This window comes from Seriola lalandi, unplaced genomic scaffold (genome assembly GCF_002814215.2).
Source record: "Seriola lalandi dorsalis isolate HSWRI2012SDOR001 ecotype SW California unplaced genomic scaffold, Sedor1 jcf7180002054682, whole genome shotgun sequence".
NCBI classification, from domain to species: domain Eukaryota; kingdom Metazoa; phylum Chordata; class Actinopteri; order Carangiformes; family Carangidae; genus Seriola; species Seriola lalandi.
The window spans coordinates 168,648-188,590 of NW_019525235.1; the positions used below are offsets into that span (position 1 = coordinate 168,648).

Sequence of the window (19,943 nt, forward strand, 5' to 3'; positions counted from 1 at the left end):
GACACCTGGACTGAAACCAGCACAGAGGCTCCAGTTAGATCATTACCAGGTAGGAGATACTGGAACTAATTCATGAAGTGTTTGTACACACAGATTTGATCTTAACATTGTATCATGCTCCTCTTTCTCTCCAGTGTCACCGACACCAACACATTCAGCTCATGAAGCCAGGGATGTAGATATAGACATAGATAAGGAAGCTGGTAAGCAACCATTTGAGACTTATTGTTTTTTCATTCAAGTGGACTTTCAGTAGCTTTACAGAGGATATTTAACCTCTTACCCTCTCTTGATATTAGAAAAGAATGTAAAAACAGTAACTGTGTTTTGATTACATGAAAACACATATTAAACTCAATACCTTTTATTTTCTAGTGTCAGTATCATTTCCTAAAGACAACAGACACAACATCTTGAATGACTCCGACACAGAGAATATTACAGGGACGCCAATACAATCATTAACAGGTGGGAAAAACTGTTTTGAGTGTGAATGTGTAAAGTGAGTGACAATAACTTGAAAACAGTTCATTCTTTGTTTGTCCAAGTGAGTTTATACAGAGGGAATTTGACCTCTGCATTTAGCACCATCCATGAATATTTACATATAATATTTCATTTTATACAACAGACCCACTTTCTACGGACCAAAGCAGAGACGCCTTCAATGACAGCAGAACCATTATCGATAAACCCATGCAAAGTGGTAAGTCATGTGTCATATGTATTGTATTTAATTTCAGCAGTTTTTTGTCTTCCCTCAAAAGCTGTTCATCATCCAAGGATCAATGAAATACATTAGCAGTGGTATAATTCACATTGACATTGCACAACTAATACTGTGTATTTCTTACCAGTTATATTCTCATCCACATGAGATCCATAAACATCAAACAACATCCATGTGCTGGCTAGTGCATATTTAAACAGGCATTACACTACAGTTACAGTCTGGTACGGTTAAACTAAACATTAAAGGTTTTATGACAGGTGGACACTACTTACAATATATCTCGTTGTATATTAGGTTGAATGATACTAAAATATATAATATTAGAGAGGCAGCAACAGAATTATTACCAGGTAGGAAATCCTGTGTTTTGAATTATATTTACACAAACTATAATTTTAAAACCCTTTTTGTTTCTTGTATTTAAATGAACAGTGCTGCACTATAACACCATTAGAATAAGTCAACTTCAATGTCTCATTACACACTACAGGCCCACTTTCTGGAGACCAAAACACTGATGCCTTCAATGGCAGCAGAACCCTGATTAAAACACCCATGACAAGTGGTAAGAAACTGTCATTCTATATTTACTGTATTTGAAATCAGTACCAGCTAATTCACATTCATGTTTAACCATCATCTTCAAAATGTGGATTTGAAGATTATTTCATTCCATGCTGAAATACATTACTAGTGGTTTGATGTATAATAATATAATCACGTTGCTCAAAAAACAGAGAGTGCTGCTTACTAGTTATAGTGGCTGCAAACACAATAAATATCCACAGTCATACAGAAGCTTGTGTGTGTTGTGTTTTGACTGCAACAGTTTCAATATGATATGAGAAAATGTCAATTAGTGTTTCTCATATTATTTCTTTAGACTCCCAGGACAACAAGCAAAATTTAACTAGCAACAATAAAGGGACAAAAACTGGTCAGTAAACTTTGTGAATTACAGTTGGCTATTATACAACAGTGAATTATTTGAGTGTTATTGGCATTGATATTTAATGCCTGTACATCTTTTGAAGTTGAATCTTACCTTTCTTTCTGCAGAATCACCAACACCACATCCACCTGCCAACACCAGAGATGTCGTGAACGATACTGACTCTAAGAAACTTGTAGACACAAAAAAGGAACCTGGTAAACAACCATTTTGAGTTGCAGGGAAACTTTAAAGACAAACTTAACTTTGACTGTATGAAAATAAAAACATGTTGATCCCAATACTGTTTTATCTTCTAGAGTCAGTATCATTTCATCAAGACGACAGCGATGAGAATGTTACAGGGACACTAAATAAATCATTAACAAGTAGGAAACACTCTTTTAAATTATACGTAAAAGTAACAATGACCTAACAACATTGCCTTTTGTCTTTTGCATCTGATGCTGCACTATAACATCCTTAGTATGCACAGAAGCCTAGATGTATCCATACACCTTTCATTTAATTTTACAGCCTCACTTTCTGCGCATAATTTCAATAGCAGCAGAAACATGAGACGAATGTTATCTCTCTTCAGCTTTTCAATCTTTTCAAATGTTCCATGAAATACATTAGCAGTGATACTATTTATGATGACCTTGCACAAAGAATACAGAGTTAACACAGAATTAACATCCAACATGTTTTTAAACTTTGTGAAAATAATTATCTGTCTTTTTATTTTTTCTTCCTCCATTTTCTTTAGACTCTTCATATCCACACAAGACCGCCAACAAGACCAATGTGACAGGCAATGAGAGAAGGAAAAGATCTGGTTAGAAAAATCTATCTATCTATATATCTATGTATCTATGTATCTATCAATCAATCTATCTATCTATCTATCTATCTATCTATCTATCTATCTATCTATCTATCTATCTATCTATCTATCTATCTATCTATCTATCTATCTATCTATCTATCTATCTATCTATCTATCGAATGACTTCTCAAATACTAAAACACACACCTTTATTCATTTAGAGTGCAGTATTAAAACTATTAAATGTTCGGAGCAAGCCACCGCCATGATCACCACTTTTGGAGCCTGGATGTCAGATGTATCGCGGCTGGATGACGGTCGATACTGGCTGGCTGATCATTTTTCAGGTGATTCATACACCAACTATAGACCAACTATAACAGAGTTTTGTGAATTATTGTGGATGTAACGTTTGAACATTTCTTCCCCAGGTCGAATTTTGATGGAGTATGAGAACATGTCAGCAATTCAGAACAGGACCTACAAACCTATAGATGTCGGGAAGTTCTACCAGGGTTGTGGCCACGTTATTTACAAGGGGTCATTTTACTTCCACCAAGCAGGAACAAACAGGATTATAAAGTAAATGTTTGTGTTAAACATATATAAGACTTTGCTTTTGCCTTAGTAACTTACTCATACTGAAATTTTTTATGTTTATGTTATGTAATGATTCTTTTTGTTCTTAACTTGCCTGTGATCAATTTTTCACTTTACAGATTTGACCTGAGCTCTTGGAGAACAGACACTCTGACCATGGCAAACAGCAGATATAACAGACTGGCTTATCTTTTCAGCAACTCAAAGACGTACTTCAAGTTTGCTGTGGATGAAAATGGACTGTGGGTCATTTTTGCATCAGATACAGATGATAATACAATGGTTGCAAAGCTCAACGCCGACACATTGTCTGTGGAGTCCGTCATCAACACTCTCTACCCCACAGCTAAAGCAGGAAATGCTTTCATTGTGTGTGGGATAGTATATTTTACAGATGACACAGACAGAAGAGTGACATATACCTTTGATTTAAAGAAAGAGAGTCCTTCTGATGCAAGTTTTGATTTAAGGCCAGCTAATGGCATCTTGGCTATGCTGTCATACTATCCCAACAAAAAGCTTTTCTATATGTGGGACAACAGCAGTGTGAAAACCTGCAGAGTTAAACTGAAAATGACCTAAAGATATTCAAATACTTTGTAAAATGAGCAATAAAAGATTTTCTTTTGACATCAGTTTGTTTCCATGAATTGATTTTGACACAGGAAGAAATCGCTAGTGGAGGTTTGATTGGTTGCACTTGATATTGTTTGCAATGAATGTGTGATCGATTAGTCAAATCAATATTACTGAGTGTTGACTACATGTGTACTACACATGTAGTCAACACTCAGTAATATTGATTTAGTCAACACTCAGTAATATTGATTTGACTACACAATAGTTAAGATTTGACCAGATCCGAGTTAGTTTGTTGTAAAGCTTAAATTGTGGTATTGTAAACAAAACAAAGAGTCACTTGACTTGGTTCAATATGCAGAGAACAAAGTTTACCTGCATAGTGTTACTACTCTGATCATACATAGTCATATCCTCTTTTTGAAGCATATAAGACAGCTTCTTGGTACCTGGCTTGTTTATTGTCCATGGGTCTAGGCTGCATACAGCCAGTGAGCTGCAGTGATCATGAGGATGAAATGCATTGAAATTTAACCGTAAGTATAGGATGTCTGTGGTGCAAAGATAAAACATGGTTTAAAGTTTAAAGACGAATCATATGATTTTGGAGCTTACAGAGGGAGCAGAGAATACATCTGGGGATCTATTAGAAATCATGCAAAAATGTTTCTCTATATTTCAATCAACATGCACAACAGTAGCAGGAAAAAACTACTTTGAATGCCACTAAAAAAATTGTTATACTTGATATACTGATTTACACGAAGAAGGAATTGTGCCCAGAGATCAATTGGCAGAGGACTGTACCTGTGAGAAATGGCCTGTTCTCTCTGTGATTATCTGAGAAAAATGGATTGACTGCTCACTACGCTGTGGCTTTTGTTTTTTTGGTCTTAAAATGTAAGGACAAACAAAGGATGAGATTTTGTCAACACCAAAGCTTTAAGTGTATGTCATTATTGCCTTTGTTAGTAGCTAGTACAGCAGATTTCTGAGACTTCTCAGTTATTTATCATTACAGCTCAGTGAGTGATTTGTGTGCTGTAACCTATATGTTTGGCTGCTGTAATGTCAGGCATCGACTATACATTATAGTTGGTTGGGTAACGTAACTAGATCAGCTTATCCATGTCTTCAAGGATTGTATTTTAAGTTAAATACCACGATATTGTTCCTTTTATTGTTTCTTTAAAAATCAAAATCGAATCTAGTGTTTATTTCATTTTAAATGACTTATCTAATTCTACTGTCTAAATTCAAGTTATTAATGTTGTAACCCATGTAACGCACTTTGTAACTTTGTTTTGAAAGTGTTATTATTATTATTGTTGTTGTTGTTGTTGTTACTACTACAGAGTTACGATGAAGACCCAAATGCAACACAGGTTTACCATACCGTCGTGAACGGTGCATAGTACGAGGGTTCATTGAACGCACCATGTCATGCCTGTGAGCGGCTCTTGTGGATTAGTAGATCTCAACAGATCTGGATGGGTGTGAGCTACATAGCTATACACGAAGACTCCATATTACTTAAACCGATTACACTGATGAAATCACTTCTGCTAACTAGAGTACCCGGAGCGAAGGCTAACTGGCTAGCGGTCCAACCGACCTAGTTCATAACAGCGAGCGTTACATCACTTTGGGTCGTGTCCCACCTGGGAAACAGCGGCCTAAAGAAGCCAGCGCGTCCCAATTAGTGCAATAGCTACTGTGACATTAGTATGACACACTGACCTGTCAAACTAAAACAACAGAGCGAAAGAGGCAGTGACTTCGCAAATTTGTTTTTCCGAAGGGGCTGTGTCAAGACGTGACGGGTTTCATCGTGCTCTGTGAGTAAAACCAGCAAGCTAGTTACATGTTTCCTCGCCATTTGCAGCTGTTATGTTAGAATTAAGCTATACATGTGGCCTAGAGCTAGGGTAAAGCCATCCAGCTAACGCACTGTGCAACACTGGCTGTCTTTACAGCCAGGGCTGTTTGTCATTTCCACTGCCAGAAACGCTAGGTGGCTCTGGCCTTGGCCTAGCTTAAGTAGCTAACGGTTACCTGTTTATCTAACCCAGTTAGCCAGCTACACTGTTTATTTTTCCATTTATTATTGGTGTTGGATAGCAGGTTGTGCTTTTCCGTGATGGCCCAACCGATCAATACATTTCAGATGGATCAAACACGTTTAATCAGTAATAAGCAGCAAAGGTGAACACCTTCACCAATTACTGACCTGCTTTCTTTGCTAATGCTAACAGTGACGTAGAAGTTATGAAATGTTTAACCCTAACCGGCCTCTCCTGTTTGCCACTGCTGTCTGTTAGCCTCCAGCTAGTTTAGCCCACCCCCCCTCTGTACACCGTGTTAACTTTATGTTCATTTTCAGGGTTTTGCGCCAAAGGAAGAGCTATGTCTTGTCCATGCACCTCGGCTGCCAGGTTGTTCCTAAACACTGCCCACAGAGGTAAGAGAGAGAGAGTGTGCATACCCTGCCAGCTGGCTAAAGCTGCATGACATTGTGTTGATTGCTCCAGCTCGTGAAGTAGGTCTCTAGCTAACCCAGATCACTGCTTGTTGTGACAGTCATGTATCGTCCACAGCAGGTGGAAAAGTTTGTAGTTGCGACGGATACGCTAATGTTACATCATCCAGCCTTTTATTGCGTTGTACAGCTATGACTAAAATAACAGATGGATGAAACCACATGAAGAAAGACACAAAATATCGTTATGTAGCTACAGCTAGGCTAACTTGTAAGATTAACTACCTGTAGAAGCAGAGTAGGGAATTCTGGCTCAACTTCACCTACTTCCAAGGTGCATGGAGAAGGGATAAAGTCTGAACAGGTAAAACCGCCAGCAGCACTTGTAGTTTAGAGATCAAGTTTTTATAGTCAGACTAATTTGTTTCAGTCTTCATGGGGGATGACTCTGATGCAGGGTACAAAATGAAATAAATGTTTCATTTCACATCCCTGACCCCGATGAAGGCTGAAACGTGCTGGTCTGACAATTAAGTTATTCTTTGTACTACAAGTGTTTCTGGAGTTTTTTATCTACATCACCCAGCCTGCCAGAGACCTTCACTCGTGTTACTTGGTTTTAAAGTAAATATTGCATAATGGAAAGAAACAAAACACTAGTTAGTTAATGACGAATACAAAATGTGGAATAGCTACAGAGTACATAAATACTATGGACTTCTCTCTATCTCTGACTACAACTGTTGCTCTTGATAATATGTAGTTTGTTCAACTGATACAACCATGATTATGGGCCATTATCTTGGTTTTATGACTCATCTGATGTGTTGTGAACTAAAAAGGGTCACTTTCCCCAATGATACACACAGGGCTGCAACTAACCATTATTTTATTGATAAATTAATGTTTGGTGAGTTGCATGATTAATGGATTAATTGATTAAACATTGAAGAAAAATACAGTTGTCAAAAGAAGAATTGCAGTTTCTCAGAGCCCAAAGATTCTAGTTTTGTTTGACAAACAATCCAAAGCCCAGTGGTATGTAGTTTACTATCATATACAGTATGAGAAAGAAGAAACGCAGAACATCACAGTAGAAAGCTAGAACCACAAATTGTTCAAAATTTACAGATTAATTTTCTGTCTGTTGACTAATGGATTAATGAACCACTCATTTAATCTGTAGTTACATGACATATAGAAACAGTTGTGAATGTTTTGTATTACATTGCTAGTACAGACTACAGTGTTGTAAGGAATCAAAAGGCATTTTGCTGTTGTTACAGGATTGTCCTGCTCCCGGATTCAGTTCTTTTCTCTGAGTCGTCAGGGGTCTCGGGAAACTCACTTGCCTACCCGGGTACGGGTGAGGTCATTTTCAGAGACTGCTGTCTGCTATGGCTCTAAAGATGGAACAACCAAGGACAGTGGAAGTGATGGTGGAAAGGTAAGCTTCTTGGAGGGTGAATCTCATTTGTAGCCTTCTTCCACTGTAGAACACCACACCACTTTGTACATGGAAGAAATGGTAATAACGTAATTTAATATGTGCTGACGCAGTCGTGTTTACACAGAAAAGCATCAGTGAGGGGAAGAGACTCTCTGGCTCTGGAGGATCAGGCAAGGGGGGAAATCAGCTCCGCTGCCCTAAATGTGGAGATCCCTGCACGCATGTAGAGACCTTTGTATGTGAGTAAACTTATAAATATTTGACAACTTTGTGTCAAAACAAATGATCTAATGTGCATTTTGGGTGCATGTAGAACCTTTGAAATTAAGAGGAGAAGATGTGAAGGAATATCTAATTGAGGTAGCATGTGTTTTGTTGTTAGTTGAATTCCAAAACAGGTAGAAGTCAAGAGTACGTGGGCCAAGGTGGTGGAAATTAATGTTTGTTCAACAAACTAAAACCAATTAAAAAATCTAGATTAATCTAGAGAAATCTAGACTATAAGAGCAGTTCTGTGTCCAAAATATGAAGACACTGCCATATGTGAAAAATCGGCATTACCACTGCTAGAAGAAATGTGGTAATGTTGGATGACGTGGATGAAGAGGAGAAAAAGCAGTGATGGTTTGTGTATTTGGTTGAATTTAAAAAAGGGAGGAAAAAAAGACATTTTACATTTACAAATGTAAATATTTTTCTGTAGTACACGCCTTGATGGTAAACTGAAATAACTATATACACATTAGTGTAAATACACAGTACAAAAATAATGCACCTCAAACATCCACCTCAAGTCATTTGTCAAAAATAAACGTGCAAGAAAACACTGAGATGTTGGTTTTTGTTGTCTAATCAGCATTTTCTGCTTCATGTTGTAACAGCGGCTGTGTGACAAACGTAAGCAGCTGCTTGCTTCAAACCAAGACGTGTTGTTCGGGTTGTTCGATGACGTTACAAAAATCGTTCAATCAGATTAGCCATTGTAATAAACTTTAGTAAAGTGGCGGTTTGTGGCGTTCACGTGCTGTTTATAGTCACAGGAGATCAGGTGTAAGTTGGCTTAATACAAAACATTAAAAGTAAATTTTTGAACATTGATCATTAATGAGACCAGTGGCACCCACTGTGGATATCTACTGGCCCAGTGTGTCTCACTGCTTTCCTTTTTTCTAATCAGCTTATACACAGACAATCTCTGTTTTGTCTTTTTTCGGGTTCATCATACATAAAAGCAGCAGTCAGTCATCATCTGATGGTAACTAAATATCCTCTCGCATTGGTAATGCAGCTCGGTCATAAGTCATTTATCAAAGGAGCGAAATGTAAAAGCTAGAAGCACATTGAAAAGAACCATTCATTTATGTGTTGAAAGCAAACGCATCATACCAGAGGCAGTGCCAGGCAGCACATGTATAACATTTTTAAAAAACATTTATTTATGTAGCTTCATACAGTATTGAGCTAAGTCTTTGTAAATGCAACTAAATGTATTACATATTTTGAAAATAATAAATAAATGATTCATGAGGTGGCATATGAGGTGGCATATTAGTGAAACATAGTCTAATACAAAAACTTGAAAACTATAATTCAGTCTTCATGCTTTCATTTTGAAATACAACCTTACTTGGCATTTCATTATGTAGGTTTATTATCCTTTATTATTTTCCTTGTAGGTCGGCACCAAACTCTCATCCAACAGAAACCCACATCAGTGTGTTTTTGCCCATTTCTTTGTGATTTTAGCACTATGAGCAGCAATTTCACAATCATTTATTTTTGGTTTGAGGATCAGTCAGCTTAATCTGCCTTGAACCTTGAAAAATAGTTTGCTGTTAATGTCTCAAATACATATTTGAACCAGTTTGTAAAATGTTTCAACATTAACTGTGTTATGTTGCTCTTTTGTAGCATCAACACGATTTGTCAAATGTGAGAAATGCCATCACTTTTTTGTGGTCCTGTCTGAAACGGACTCTAAGAAGGGGCTTAACAAAGAGCCAGAATCTGCTGCGGAGGCAGTGAAACTGGCATTTGCACAGAAACCACCTCCTCCCCCCAAGAAGGTGAGAAATCGAAGTGGGAATTAAAGTGACTTAAATATGCTTTTAAGTGCCATTCACTGAAGTGTTACATATTCTATTATAATAGTCATTTTTATTATACTTTAATACTGCATTAAAGTATAAATTACCCTTTTTTTCCCCAGATATATGCTTATCTCGACAAGTACGTTGTTGGCCAGTCCTATGCAAAAAAGGTGTTAGCAGTTGCAGTATACAATCACTACAAGCGCATCTACAACAACATCCCTGCTGGGAGTCGACAGCAGGTGGAGGTGGAGAAACAGCCCTCTCTGACACCTCGTGGTCAGTAATACTCTTCTCTGTAGACGGATCCTTTATAGATGTGTTTCAGTTTCATTTCTAATGTCTTTGGTTTGTTTCAAACTAATTTATTTTAAACATTGCGAAACCAAATATTTACACAAAAAGTGTCTCTTTTTGAAAAAACGAATTTTTCAGGACAATTTGACTTTATTCAATATTGGCAGTAGAGATAGACAGGAAATATACTTATAAATTAAAGACAAAAAGCCTTAAATTTATTAAGAATGTAATTCTTTAAATTAAAGAGTTATATCCCATTGTATGAGGTTCGGTTAGGGGTAGTAAACATTGAGTAAAAATTTAAGAGATACAAGATTACAACTGATGATTTGTTGACATGCAAGTGCTGACGCAAATACACTTTACATATACACATATACTTTACATATACAATTTGTCACAATAAAGCAATAAAATTTAGAGGCAATATCTTCTATATTTTACTGATTATGAGTATGAAGACATACTGTTATAAAATCTATACAAATAATAATATATATTAATAAGGTTGCAGCTGTAGCCTTCGGCTAGAACGAATTTTTAATCATAATCTGTATTATTTGGCATTTGTTCAATAATTATCATTAAAACTTTGAAACAATTTTGCAGGATTGCATTGATAATGTCATAATGGTAGTGATTAATGATAATATTGATTTGAGTACTTTCATCCTCTCCCTGTAGAGCTAGAGATGAGAAGACGAGAGGATGAATACAGATTCACAAGTAAGTGATTGGTCCTCCTCACTGTAACTGTTATCTCTTCTCAGTGGTGACTGTAAAAGTCACCACATAACACAATGCATTTTTCTGTTTTTGTTTTCATGAGTTGCACAAATGCCAAACTGTACAGACCTCCGTGGTTCCTCCAATTGTTGCTTTGCCCTTTTTCAGTGGGATGTTTCTTGTAACATGATTATAGTCGTGCTCAACATAAAGAATTAATTATAAAGTGAGGATCATACAGTAGGTGAGGGAATACAGCTCCAGTTCTGGAGCAGTGACTGATTAGTCTGTGTTTAATTTCCCATTTACGATGTGTACAGGTGAGCTATAAAAGCAATAAAAATGAAAATGGTTAATCCTTGACTGACAACCCAATAACATAAGATAGCCCAGTGACCTACATTCATATCTGTACTTTTGCTATTTTCAGTCCAGCCTTCCTCAATCAGTAACTCCACACTGACACTAAACAACAGGCCATATGTATTTTTAGCCTGTACATGGAAACTGTTACTATGCACAGATTTACACATAAACCATCAGTGAAGGATTGACACGTTTAAATTGCACAGCAGTTTTTTCAAATTGAAAGCATTCAGTTGCCTTTCTGTGGTGCTGTATGTCCCCTGACAGGTTCATACTTCTCAGTCAACGAAACTAACCTTGTGGCTTTGTTTGTTGTTACAGAGCTGCTGCAGATTGCAGGGATCAGCCCTCATGGAAATGCTCTGGGAGCGTCCATGCAGCAGCAGGCGAGTCAGCAGGCACCTCAGGAGAAGAGGGGCGGGGAAGTACTGGACTCCACACACACTGACATTAAATTGGAGAAGAGCAACATCATACTTCTAGGTCCAACTGGCTCAGGTTGGTGTTTGCGTCATCATCGTCCTAAACTGTAAAATTTCACACTGATACTTGTCAGATCATTCAGATTTGACACCACCAAATATGTGGTTTATTTGTCAATATGGATCCGTTTTGCCAAAAGAAATTTGATCATGATTCCTCTAATTTTGTGCAGGAAAGACATTGTTGGCACAGACACTGGCACGTTGTCTGGATGTTCCCTTTGCAATTTGCGATTGCACCACACTAACTCAAGCTGGATATGTGGGAGAAGACATCGAGTCAGTGATTGCCAAACTGCTGCAAGATGCCAACTACTCAGTGGAGAAAGCACAACAAGGTGGGCAGACAGACTAAATTTAAGTTTCCCATGTGAAAATCAAACCTTATGTTTTAAGTTTGACACAAAAAGCAAAACAAATTGCAATAACATAATATCATAGGAGTCCATCAACATTTAAAAACAAAGATGGCCAAAGCTGTTGATAGGCCTTTGGAGAGTGGAGCCCTTGCATGTTTGCAGTTACTTCTCATGTTGTATTGGCATTGTGAAATCAGTGTGCACACAGTACTGAGGATTAAAATTGAAGTTAAGTCTGTTTTGTAGTATTGAAAGAATTAAAAAATAGAGTGGATAGAAAATACAAACAAGGCATAAATTCAGGTTTTGAGACCAGCCGCGAACACATTTAAGTCAAGATGAACAGTATAATGTGGTGACAACAAGGCCTCCATCCTCCATCAGCCAACACACAGTATAGGACAGCTGCAATACCTGTTTGAGAGCAGCAAGCAGCTGAATGGAGATTTACAACTTGAATAAAAAAGAAAGAAATGAAGGATAAAATCAGATAGTTAATAGAAGTTAATCAGACTCCCTTTGTTTTTTACACCTAGTCATGTTGCTGGAACTGTAGACCTATGTTTATGTAACACCATACCATTTCAGTCTTCACTACTCTCTACATACAGACCGAGATCATCTTGCCAACAGAAAACTGTTGTTTACCGATGCTCTATAAAACAACCACCAACCCTGTAAAAAACCACTCAGTGAGACTTACCCCTCGTAAAAATGACGTTTACTTTCACATCAGTTAATGTATCATTCGGCTAGCTGTTTGAATTTGCACGTTTCCGTTCCCTACATGGTTAAGGAATGTGCTCTGGCTCGATCTGGTTGAAATTGTTCACAGGAAGAGGAAGGAAGCAGGAAGAGGTTTAAAAAAAAAAAAAAAAAACATGGGCTCAAACTGCGGTCAACTAAACTGCAAATTTTTCATGAATAAACAAACGCTGTAGTAACACACTACAGCGTTTGTTTATTCATGAAAAATTTGAACTGCATGTTCACAAGTTTTAAACGTTCGATTTAAAATAGACTATTTTTATGCACACAAGGTTTGTCAGCACAGGGTCTGACTGAGGTAATGGTAGTAAGTCAAACTTACATCACTGTTGCCCTGTTCTTCTATTTCATGTGCAGGTATCGTGTTTCTGGACGAGGTTGATAAGATTGGCAGTGTGCCTGGTATCCATCAGCTGAGAGATGTTGGAGGAGAGGGAGTCCAGCAGGTCAGTATACAACCAGAGTTACACTAAATAAAACCTTCATGCTGCTGTCTATTTATAGACATCAAACACTCAACAAAATGTATCTGAACATTATTGTTTTATAAAATCTGAATTCAAACAGAGGAGAAGACTTTACTTTTATATCTGTTGACCAAGGCTTGTGTTATTGACTTTTTTCTTTTCCTCTCTGTCAGGGTTTGCTTAAACTCTTGGAGGGTACTATTGTCAATGTTCCTGAGAAAAACTCCAGGAAACTGAGAGGAGAAACTGTGCAGGTCGACACAACAAACATATTGTTCGTTGCATCCGGTGCCTTCAATGGACTTGACAGAATCATTAGCAGAAGAAAGAATGAAAAGGTAAATTTAACACGGCTGAAATTTACTGACTGTCAGCAGATGTTGCCAGGATTCTTGTTTGTCATCCTTCCTCCTTCTAACTTGATCTTCATGTTTCCTGGTTCTAAAGTATTTGGGTTTCGGAACTCCTTCCAACCTGGGGAAAGGGCGGCGTGCAGCGGCTGCAGCAGACTTGGCCAACACCAGCGGTGAGACGGATACAGTGGCAGAGATTGAGGAGAAGGACAGGCTGCTGAAGCACGTCGAGGCCAGGGACCTGATTGAGTTTGGAATGATCCCAGAGTTCGTTGGCCGTCTTCCTGTGGTTGTTCCTCTGCACAGCCTGGATGAAGAGACGCTAGTCCGAATCTTGACTGAACCACGCAATGCAGTAGTGCCCCAGTACCAGGCTCTGTTCAGCATGGACAAAGTAAGGGCTCTGACATAGCGGTTGCTACAGTACAGTGTTAAGCCATATGCAGACATACAACAGCACTGTGTGAAAAAGCATGGCCTCCTTATTCATTTGAATGGGAACAATGCGATTGCTTAGAGTGGGTGCCACCACAGAGGCGTCCAGAAACAAAATGCAGGGTCATCTGTCAAAAAAGTCAATAATGGCTTAGTTGTTGGCACAGCGTGATGCAGTGTCATCTAGCAAGGTGCTGCGTTGGCCAATCAAATACTTGCAAGAGCACATTCCTGGCAAATTACTGTGATTTGAAAAAGTTGCTCCTTTAATAACTTTCCAGAGTAATTATAAAACACTGCACAGTGTTTTAGCATCTAATAAGCCTTCAAGCTCCAGGATCTGCGACTCAAATACTTTCTGTATCATAGTTTAGTGTTTGTTACCTGAAAAAACACACCCCCACCACCCCAGCCCTTTTTTACTTGTATTAGATCTATAAAAGAAAATAACTTAAAAACAACAGAATGGCAGGAAGGTTATCCACAGGTGTCTTTTTCTTTAAACCTGAACAACTGGATTGTTAGACTTGAAATGAATGTGAAATGTGTTTTTTGTTTCAGTGTGATCTCAATGTGACTCAGGACGCCCTGAGAGCCATAGCCAGGATGGCTCTGGAGAGAAAAACTGGAGCTCGTGGGCTCAGATCCATCATGGTATGTGAATTTGCAACTTGATTTTTTTATTTATTTATTTATTTTTTTTTAATTTTGTAATGTTCATGTAACACAATAATCAAACATATCTTCTTTGTAAATAGGAAAAGCTCCTTCTCGAGCCCATGTTTGAGGTGCCTCACTCTGACATCATGGCTGTTGAGCTGAACAAAGATGTTGTCCAAGGGAAATCCCAACCCAGATATATCAGGTCAGTATCTCTCTGCTCACAAAACAGGGCCACGAGTGTGTCATGTTGGAGATCAGATTCCTAAAGTCCAGCACACTGAGTCTCCATAGTTGTGTGGTTTGAAACCTGAACTGGAGTTTCCATTTGAATTTCAGAGCTCCAGCCAAGGAGTCGGCAGAGGAGGAATACGACTCGGGCATCGAGGAGGAGAACTGGCCTCGACAGGCAGATGCTGCTAACAACTGAACCACATGTCACTCATTTCAGCTAAAGACAATGCTGTCTGAAATCATTAGATTACTATGAACCCTTGGATACCAACTCTGGGTTTTATTATAGCCCCTGACAAACACGCTGTGGACATTGAAGTAGAGGTAATGAAGGCTGCTGGTTCTCAGTGAGGAGTGTTTTCATGATGAACAAGTTAAGAGAGTGTAACAACCTTTGGTCCTGTGCATCAGATGTTAATTCTCTAGTGGTGCGCTCACATGGTGGACCTTTATAAAATATTTCAATCTCTGGGGATTGTTAACATTTTATCTATATAAAGATAATGCAATTTTATTCATGAAAGGATGTGTAGCTAGTTATTCGTTTTCTCTTTCTGTGGTGATGGGCTGTAATGGCAAGGGAAGCAAATGGGAATTATGGGATCATACTGTACACTTGAAAACGTGGAGTGTAGAGAAAGTGTAGATGTGATGTTACCATGCCCAGTAATGCCTTATATCATAAGGGCAAAATATTCCATGAGCACATCAATATTTTGATGTTTTCTTCTTTACCACCATTGTAATAATGGTGCTCACAGTGAAATCAGGCTGTAAATGTTGAGCTACACTGCTTAGGTAGCATTTGTAAGCAGTTTGTATGACCTGACCTCTAATTAGGAGAACATATTGTAAAGTGTTAATGCACCAGCACACTAAACACAGCAGGTGAAACATAATGGTGACTTTTTAAACAGCCAGAATGGTTATTTTTCAGTGTTTTGCTTCCTCTTCTAGCCCACCCTTTAGGGAATGTATATGTTTTTACTAACAGACCTATGTTATCACAGGACTGGATCAGAGGGCTGTTTCAGATAACAGGATTAGCAGGTTAGCTCGGGAACTTAAATGTCAGTGAAATATCCTCTGAAGTTTTGTTTTGTAGTAGCTATCCTCTATTCATGACTGAAATATATTCCTAAACCAGATATTCAAACTGTATTTTCCAGATTCCACTCTGTATCAGAGAGATCATCTCTCTCACAGTTAGCTGGCCGCCACTCTGAATCTGCTTTGTCTAACACCTCTCACAGCAGCAGGTATTTTAACTTTCTTTATATGTGCCCCAGCGTTGGAAACTCACCTGTAGTGATGTAAAACCCTGTTACTAAATGGTACCACAATTCACATCACATCTGTAATAAAGTCTCTACCTAAATGCTCTCTGACTGAACCACCACGCTGCTGTACTCTTTAACATGCTGTTTGTGCTATAAAATGAGATTAAACTAGATCGGTTCTCCTTTTGCTTTAAGTTTCCTTTCTCTCTCAGTCAAGTTTAAAAACTGCTTTTGTTTTCAGAGGTCTGTTACAGAACCTGACCCTCTCCCACCCTCAACTTTGTGACACCTAAATTTATTGTGATTGTTTAAAATATATAAATAAAATGTATATCTCTGTACAAAATTTTAATTGTCTTTTTTTGCCTTTAAACTTGTCTGCAGACCAGAACATGCACTTAAAATGAATTCAGTGTGAAGAAATGTTTCAGTGTGGAGGAAGATTTCTGACAACACTACACTAACAAATCATTGAAACAGGAAATGAATGCAAGAGACATCACAATGTTGTGCCACACTGTTCCGCTGTCACCTTTATGTAATCAGCTAATCTCTGGAAAGTATCTTGGTTTCCCAATACCTCAGCACTCCCCTAATCCCCCTTCAAATCCACATTAGAGAGTCAAACGGGTCTGAACTGTGGATGAGAGAGCTGCAACTAAAAAATTATAAAATCATTATAAAACAAGTTAAAAATAACAAAAAATGATGATAAATCTTAAATTCTTAATGCACAGATATTAAATGTAAAACAGAATAATGAAAAATATAAAATAAAGTTATATTGTTTTTGAATTTCCTTTTGTTCAGTATTATTATGGTAGATATATGTATGTATATTTAAATATTCCATTATTTGTACCTGAACCTGTGCAGGTGGAACAACAGGTGCCTGAGATATTATTGGTAAACAACCCCTCAGACGATGATGTCAGAGGCTTAGTGATGAAGAGGTTTATCACGTATGATGATGTCTGTCTGGCAGTCCTTTACGCCACACACCTGTGACTGCTTCAGAGTGCTGTGGACCATAGAGGAAATACCTGAGCCAGGTAAGAAATGACAGAAATGCAACAAAGATTTGTCCTTAAGCTGTAAACTCAGAAAGTCTCTGTGGTTCTTCTGATGCAGGTTATTTGCTGGCGCATTTTGGTGACAATGAACCCGTTGGAGGATGTGCCGTTACAGACCCTATTGGGTCCGCTGGAGGAGGAAATACACATGGTGACGGCTCCAGATATCACTATACCAGACTGCCAAAAGATACTGCGAGAAACTAAGGTCAAACATCCGAGTGACTGTCCCATATTTTCTGTTTTTGATGGATTTCTGGGAACCATTCATCAGCTTCAGTGTTCCCTCGTGGCTTTTAGATTGTAGAAGGTCTTTGCAAATTCTGCTAAAGAAGTGAAATCAATGGTTTCCCTGTTCATTTGAATGTTTTTATAATGTTTAAAAAAGTCTTATACTATATCAGATTTGTCACAGCCCAGAAAATATTCCCCAAAAACAATTTGCATATCAATGTATTTCTGTTAATATCCAAGTTGGTTAATATGTTGTGATGAGTAATGATCTAAATACATATATATGGACATGTTTAATTGTCAAAATACTGTTTTCTATTCCCACTGGAAAGTTAAAAAGTATTTTGGGGTTGCAGTTTTCTTTACTTTTGCGATAAACCTTTGCATTTTATCACTGATATTACTCACAAGTCTTTTTCATTGAAGACATTTTGACTCATTGTTTTGTTTGTTTGTGTTCTCTGCAGTATGGATTCAACATGGAGAAATGGATTTTAACTGGGCAGCAGCCAGTCTGCCTGGCCCCATCCTGCCCCCCTTACTGGCTGATGTATAGCAGCCCTCAGGTGAGTCGCAGGGCCAGTCTCAGGAGCAGCGACCCCTGGGCCCCGAGCCCTCGGCCCCGCAGTCACAGTCTGAACTCTGCAGACGCCCGCTGCTTGCAGCATCGCACTGTCAAGTTCCTCGTATCTGATTCAGAGGATGAGGACGGTTACTTCGAAGATAATGAAGGCTCCTCAACTGAAGATGCACGTCACCCTGTCAAGAGCAGAGATCGGCCCAGGAGCACTGCACCCAAAGACCCAATCTCCAGATTCAAAGACATACACCTTGGTCCTTCCACTCACCACTGTAAGCCTGACTCACCTCAGAGCCTCCGAGGCCATAGAAGCCCTTCCCTCCAAGACTGCAAAAAACCTCTGCGAGCACTGGAGCAGCACAGGTCACAGCATGCCAGCCCACTCCCGCACGGGCAGAAGAACGGCAAGAAGAGGCAGCGCCCACTGGGTTCTGTGGGCAGGAAGTACTCTATAAACACACCACCTGCTGGTCCTTCTCCATCCAGACTGCAGCAGCAACGACCCTCCTCCGCCGGGCCTGTTGTCAGAAACCGCAGACAGAAGGTTGTGTTTCTTTCCAGTGTCTCAGAGAATATTTATATAGAATATTTATCATACATTTATCACTTTTCTACTTGTTTTTGTAACTCACAATGCCTGTCTCTGCTTCCCTTCCCATCAGGCCCTGAGGACTGGCGGCTCTTGCGGGGTTTTCTTTGACTCAGCAGCAGAGCTGTTATCAGCACTCAGCCAGGAGGAGAGGGAGCTGCTTGAAACCATCACAGAGAATGGCTTCCCTTTGCGCACAGCAATTCTGGCTCTGCAGAAGACAGGCTATCGCAGCCCAGAGAAGGTAGGTATTACGTTTAGAAGTTGTTCGTCAATACCCATTTAATAGATTATAAACCGTGATAATTAGTGGAGGAAAGTAATAAGGTACATTTAATCAAGTACCTGTACTTGTGTATGTCCATTTTCTGATACTTAATCTCTGCTACGTTTAAGAGACAAATATTGTACTTTTTTACTCAACTACATTTATTTGATAGTTGTTACTTTGCAGATTCAGATTAATTATATATCTCTACCTTTACCAGCTGCAACATTAAAGTGATGCTTACACATCAAAGCATCAATATTTATAATCCAATAATATAATACACATTATTCTGAAATGGGTTTTTCTGTACTTTTACCTTAAGCACTTTAAATGTATTTCGATGTTAAAAATAAACTGTACTGTACTTCTTTTTGTCTGAGCACTTCTTCCACTTCTGCTGATAATGCACATATAGTACTTTTGAGTTGCCTTCATTAAATGCAGGTTTGATGGCTAATTGTAAAACAAGAACCTACACAATAAGCCAAACATGCATTTAAAGAAGTTTGTCATTGATAAATGCTTCAGGTCCAACAGTCAAAGGGAGGGGTCTTTTCTGACCACTGACTGAAAAGATAAAACAAGGTGGCAGAGGAACTACACAAACAAAATGGATGCTTATATGAATGTGGGCTCACCACTTGGTAACCCAGTCTTATTTATGCAATTACAACAGCTTTCTAGTGATTTATAAAGCCCCAAATAAATATAAACCTTATAAACACAAAGTGGTGTGAAGGCATTTTGTCTCAGTTTACCAAGAAATCTAAGTTGTTATTTGTACTTAAGGCCCAGCAAGCCAATCTTGTAATTATTTGTCCTTTTATCAACAGATCCTAAAGTACCTGGTTGCCAGTGACCGTCTGTGTGAACTGGGCTATGATGAAGCACAGGTAGAGGAGGCATTGGAGATGTTTCAGAACTGTGAGAGCAAGGTGATTCAGTTATGAAAAGACACAAAACCAGGACCTTTTTTTTTGCTGAATTTGATGTGTATTAACATTTTTGTATTTTTATTTTAGGCTGCTGAGTTCCTGCGACTCCTGACTCAATTTAATGAGATGGGCTTCCAGCA

The 19,943-nt window shown here is 38.5% G+C and overlaps 3 protein-coding genes across 4 annotated transcripts in view; all 3 read left to right on the top strand.

Annotated features, from left to right (window-relative positions):
* Positions 1-3,728, top strand: part of LOC111666922 (uncharacterized) — a 9,766-nt gene extending 6,038 nt beyond the window's left edge. Inside the window, exons 15-26 of the mRNA XM_087178283.1 lie at positions 7-49; positions 135-203; positions 376-468; positions 632-706; positions 1,224-1,298; positions 1,617-1,670; positions 1,793-1,882; positions 1,985-2,053; positions 2,434-2,502; positions 2,715-2,840; positions 2,925-3,075; positions 3,213-3,728. Coding sequence (XP_087034409.1) covers positions 7-49; positions 135-203; positions 376-468; positions 632-706; positions 1,224-1,298; positions 1,617-1,670; positions 1,793-1,882; positions 1,985-2,053; positions 2,434-2,502; positions 2,715-2,840; positions 2,925-3,075; positions 3,213-3,675 — 1,377 coding nt within the window. The 3' untranslated portion in view covers positions 3,676-3,728. The remainder of the gene's footprint in view (positions 1-6; positions 50-134; positions 204-375; positions 469-631; positions 707-1,223; positions 1,299-1,616; positions 1,671-1,792; positions 1,883-1,984; positions 2,054-2,433; positions 2,503-2,714; positions 2,841-2,924; positions 3,076-3,212) is intronic.
* A 1,511-nt stretch (positions 3,729-5,239) lies between these two features.
* On the top strand, positions 5,240-16,467 carry clpxb (caseinolytic mitochondrial matrix peptidase chaperone subunit Xb). 2 transcript variants are annotated; one of them, XM_023422495.2, is made up of 15 exons: positions 5,240-5,510; positions 6,056-6,133; positions 7,438-7,598; positions 7,726-7,840; positions 9,513-9,667; positions 9,811-9,970; positions 10,676-10,717; positions 11,405-11,581; positions 11,739-11,903; positions 13,050-13,138; positions 13,333-13,497; positions 13,607-13,906; positions 14,509-14,601; positions 14,706-14,812; positions 14,947-16,467. In XM_023422495.2, exons 2-15 carry the CDS (start codon positions 6,079-6,081, stop codon positions 15,035-15,037), a joined length of 1,875 nt encoding a protein of 624 aa, XP_023278263.1. In that variant the 5' UTR covers positions 5,240-5,510; positions 6,056-6,078; the 3' UTR covers positions 15,038-16,467. The 2 variants fall into 2 exon arrangements, with proteins under 2 accessions (XP_023278263.1, XP_023278264.1); XM_023422496.2 differs by lacking the exon at positions 10,676-10,717.
* Positions 16,468-17,261: 794 nt separating this feature from the next.
* Positions 17,262-19,818, top strand: LOC111666960 (uncharacterized). The gene is made up of 4 exons (XM_023422492.2): positions 17,262-17,402; positions 17,896-18,552; positions 18,671-18,841; positions 19,702-19,818. Exons 1-4 carry the CDS (start codon positions 17,280-17,282, stop codon positions 19,816-19,818), a joined length of 1,068 nt encoding a protein of 355 aa, XP_023278260.2. The 5' UTR covers positions 17,262-17,279.
* Positions 19,819-19,943: the final 125 nt, after the last annotated feature.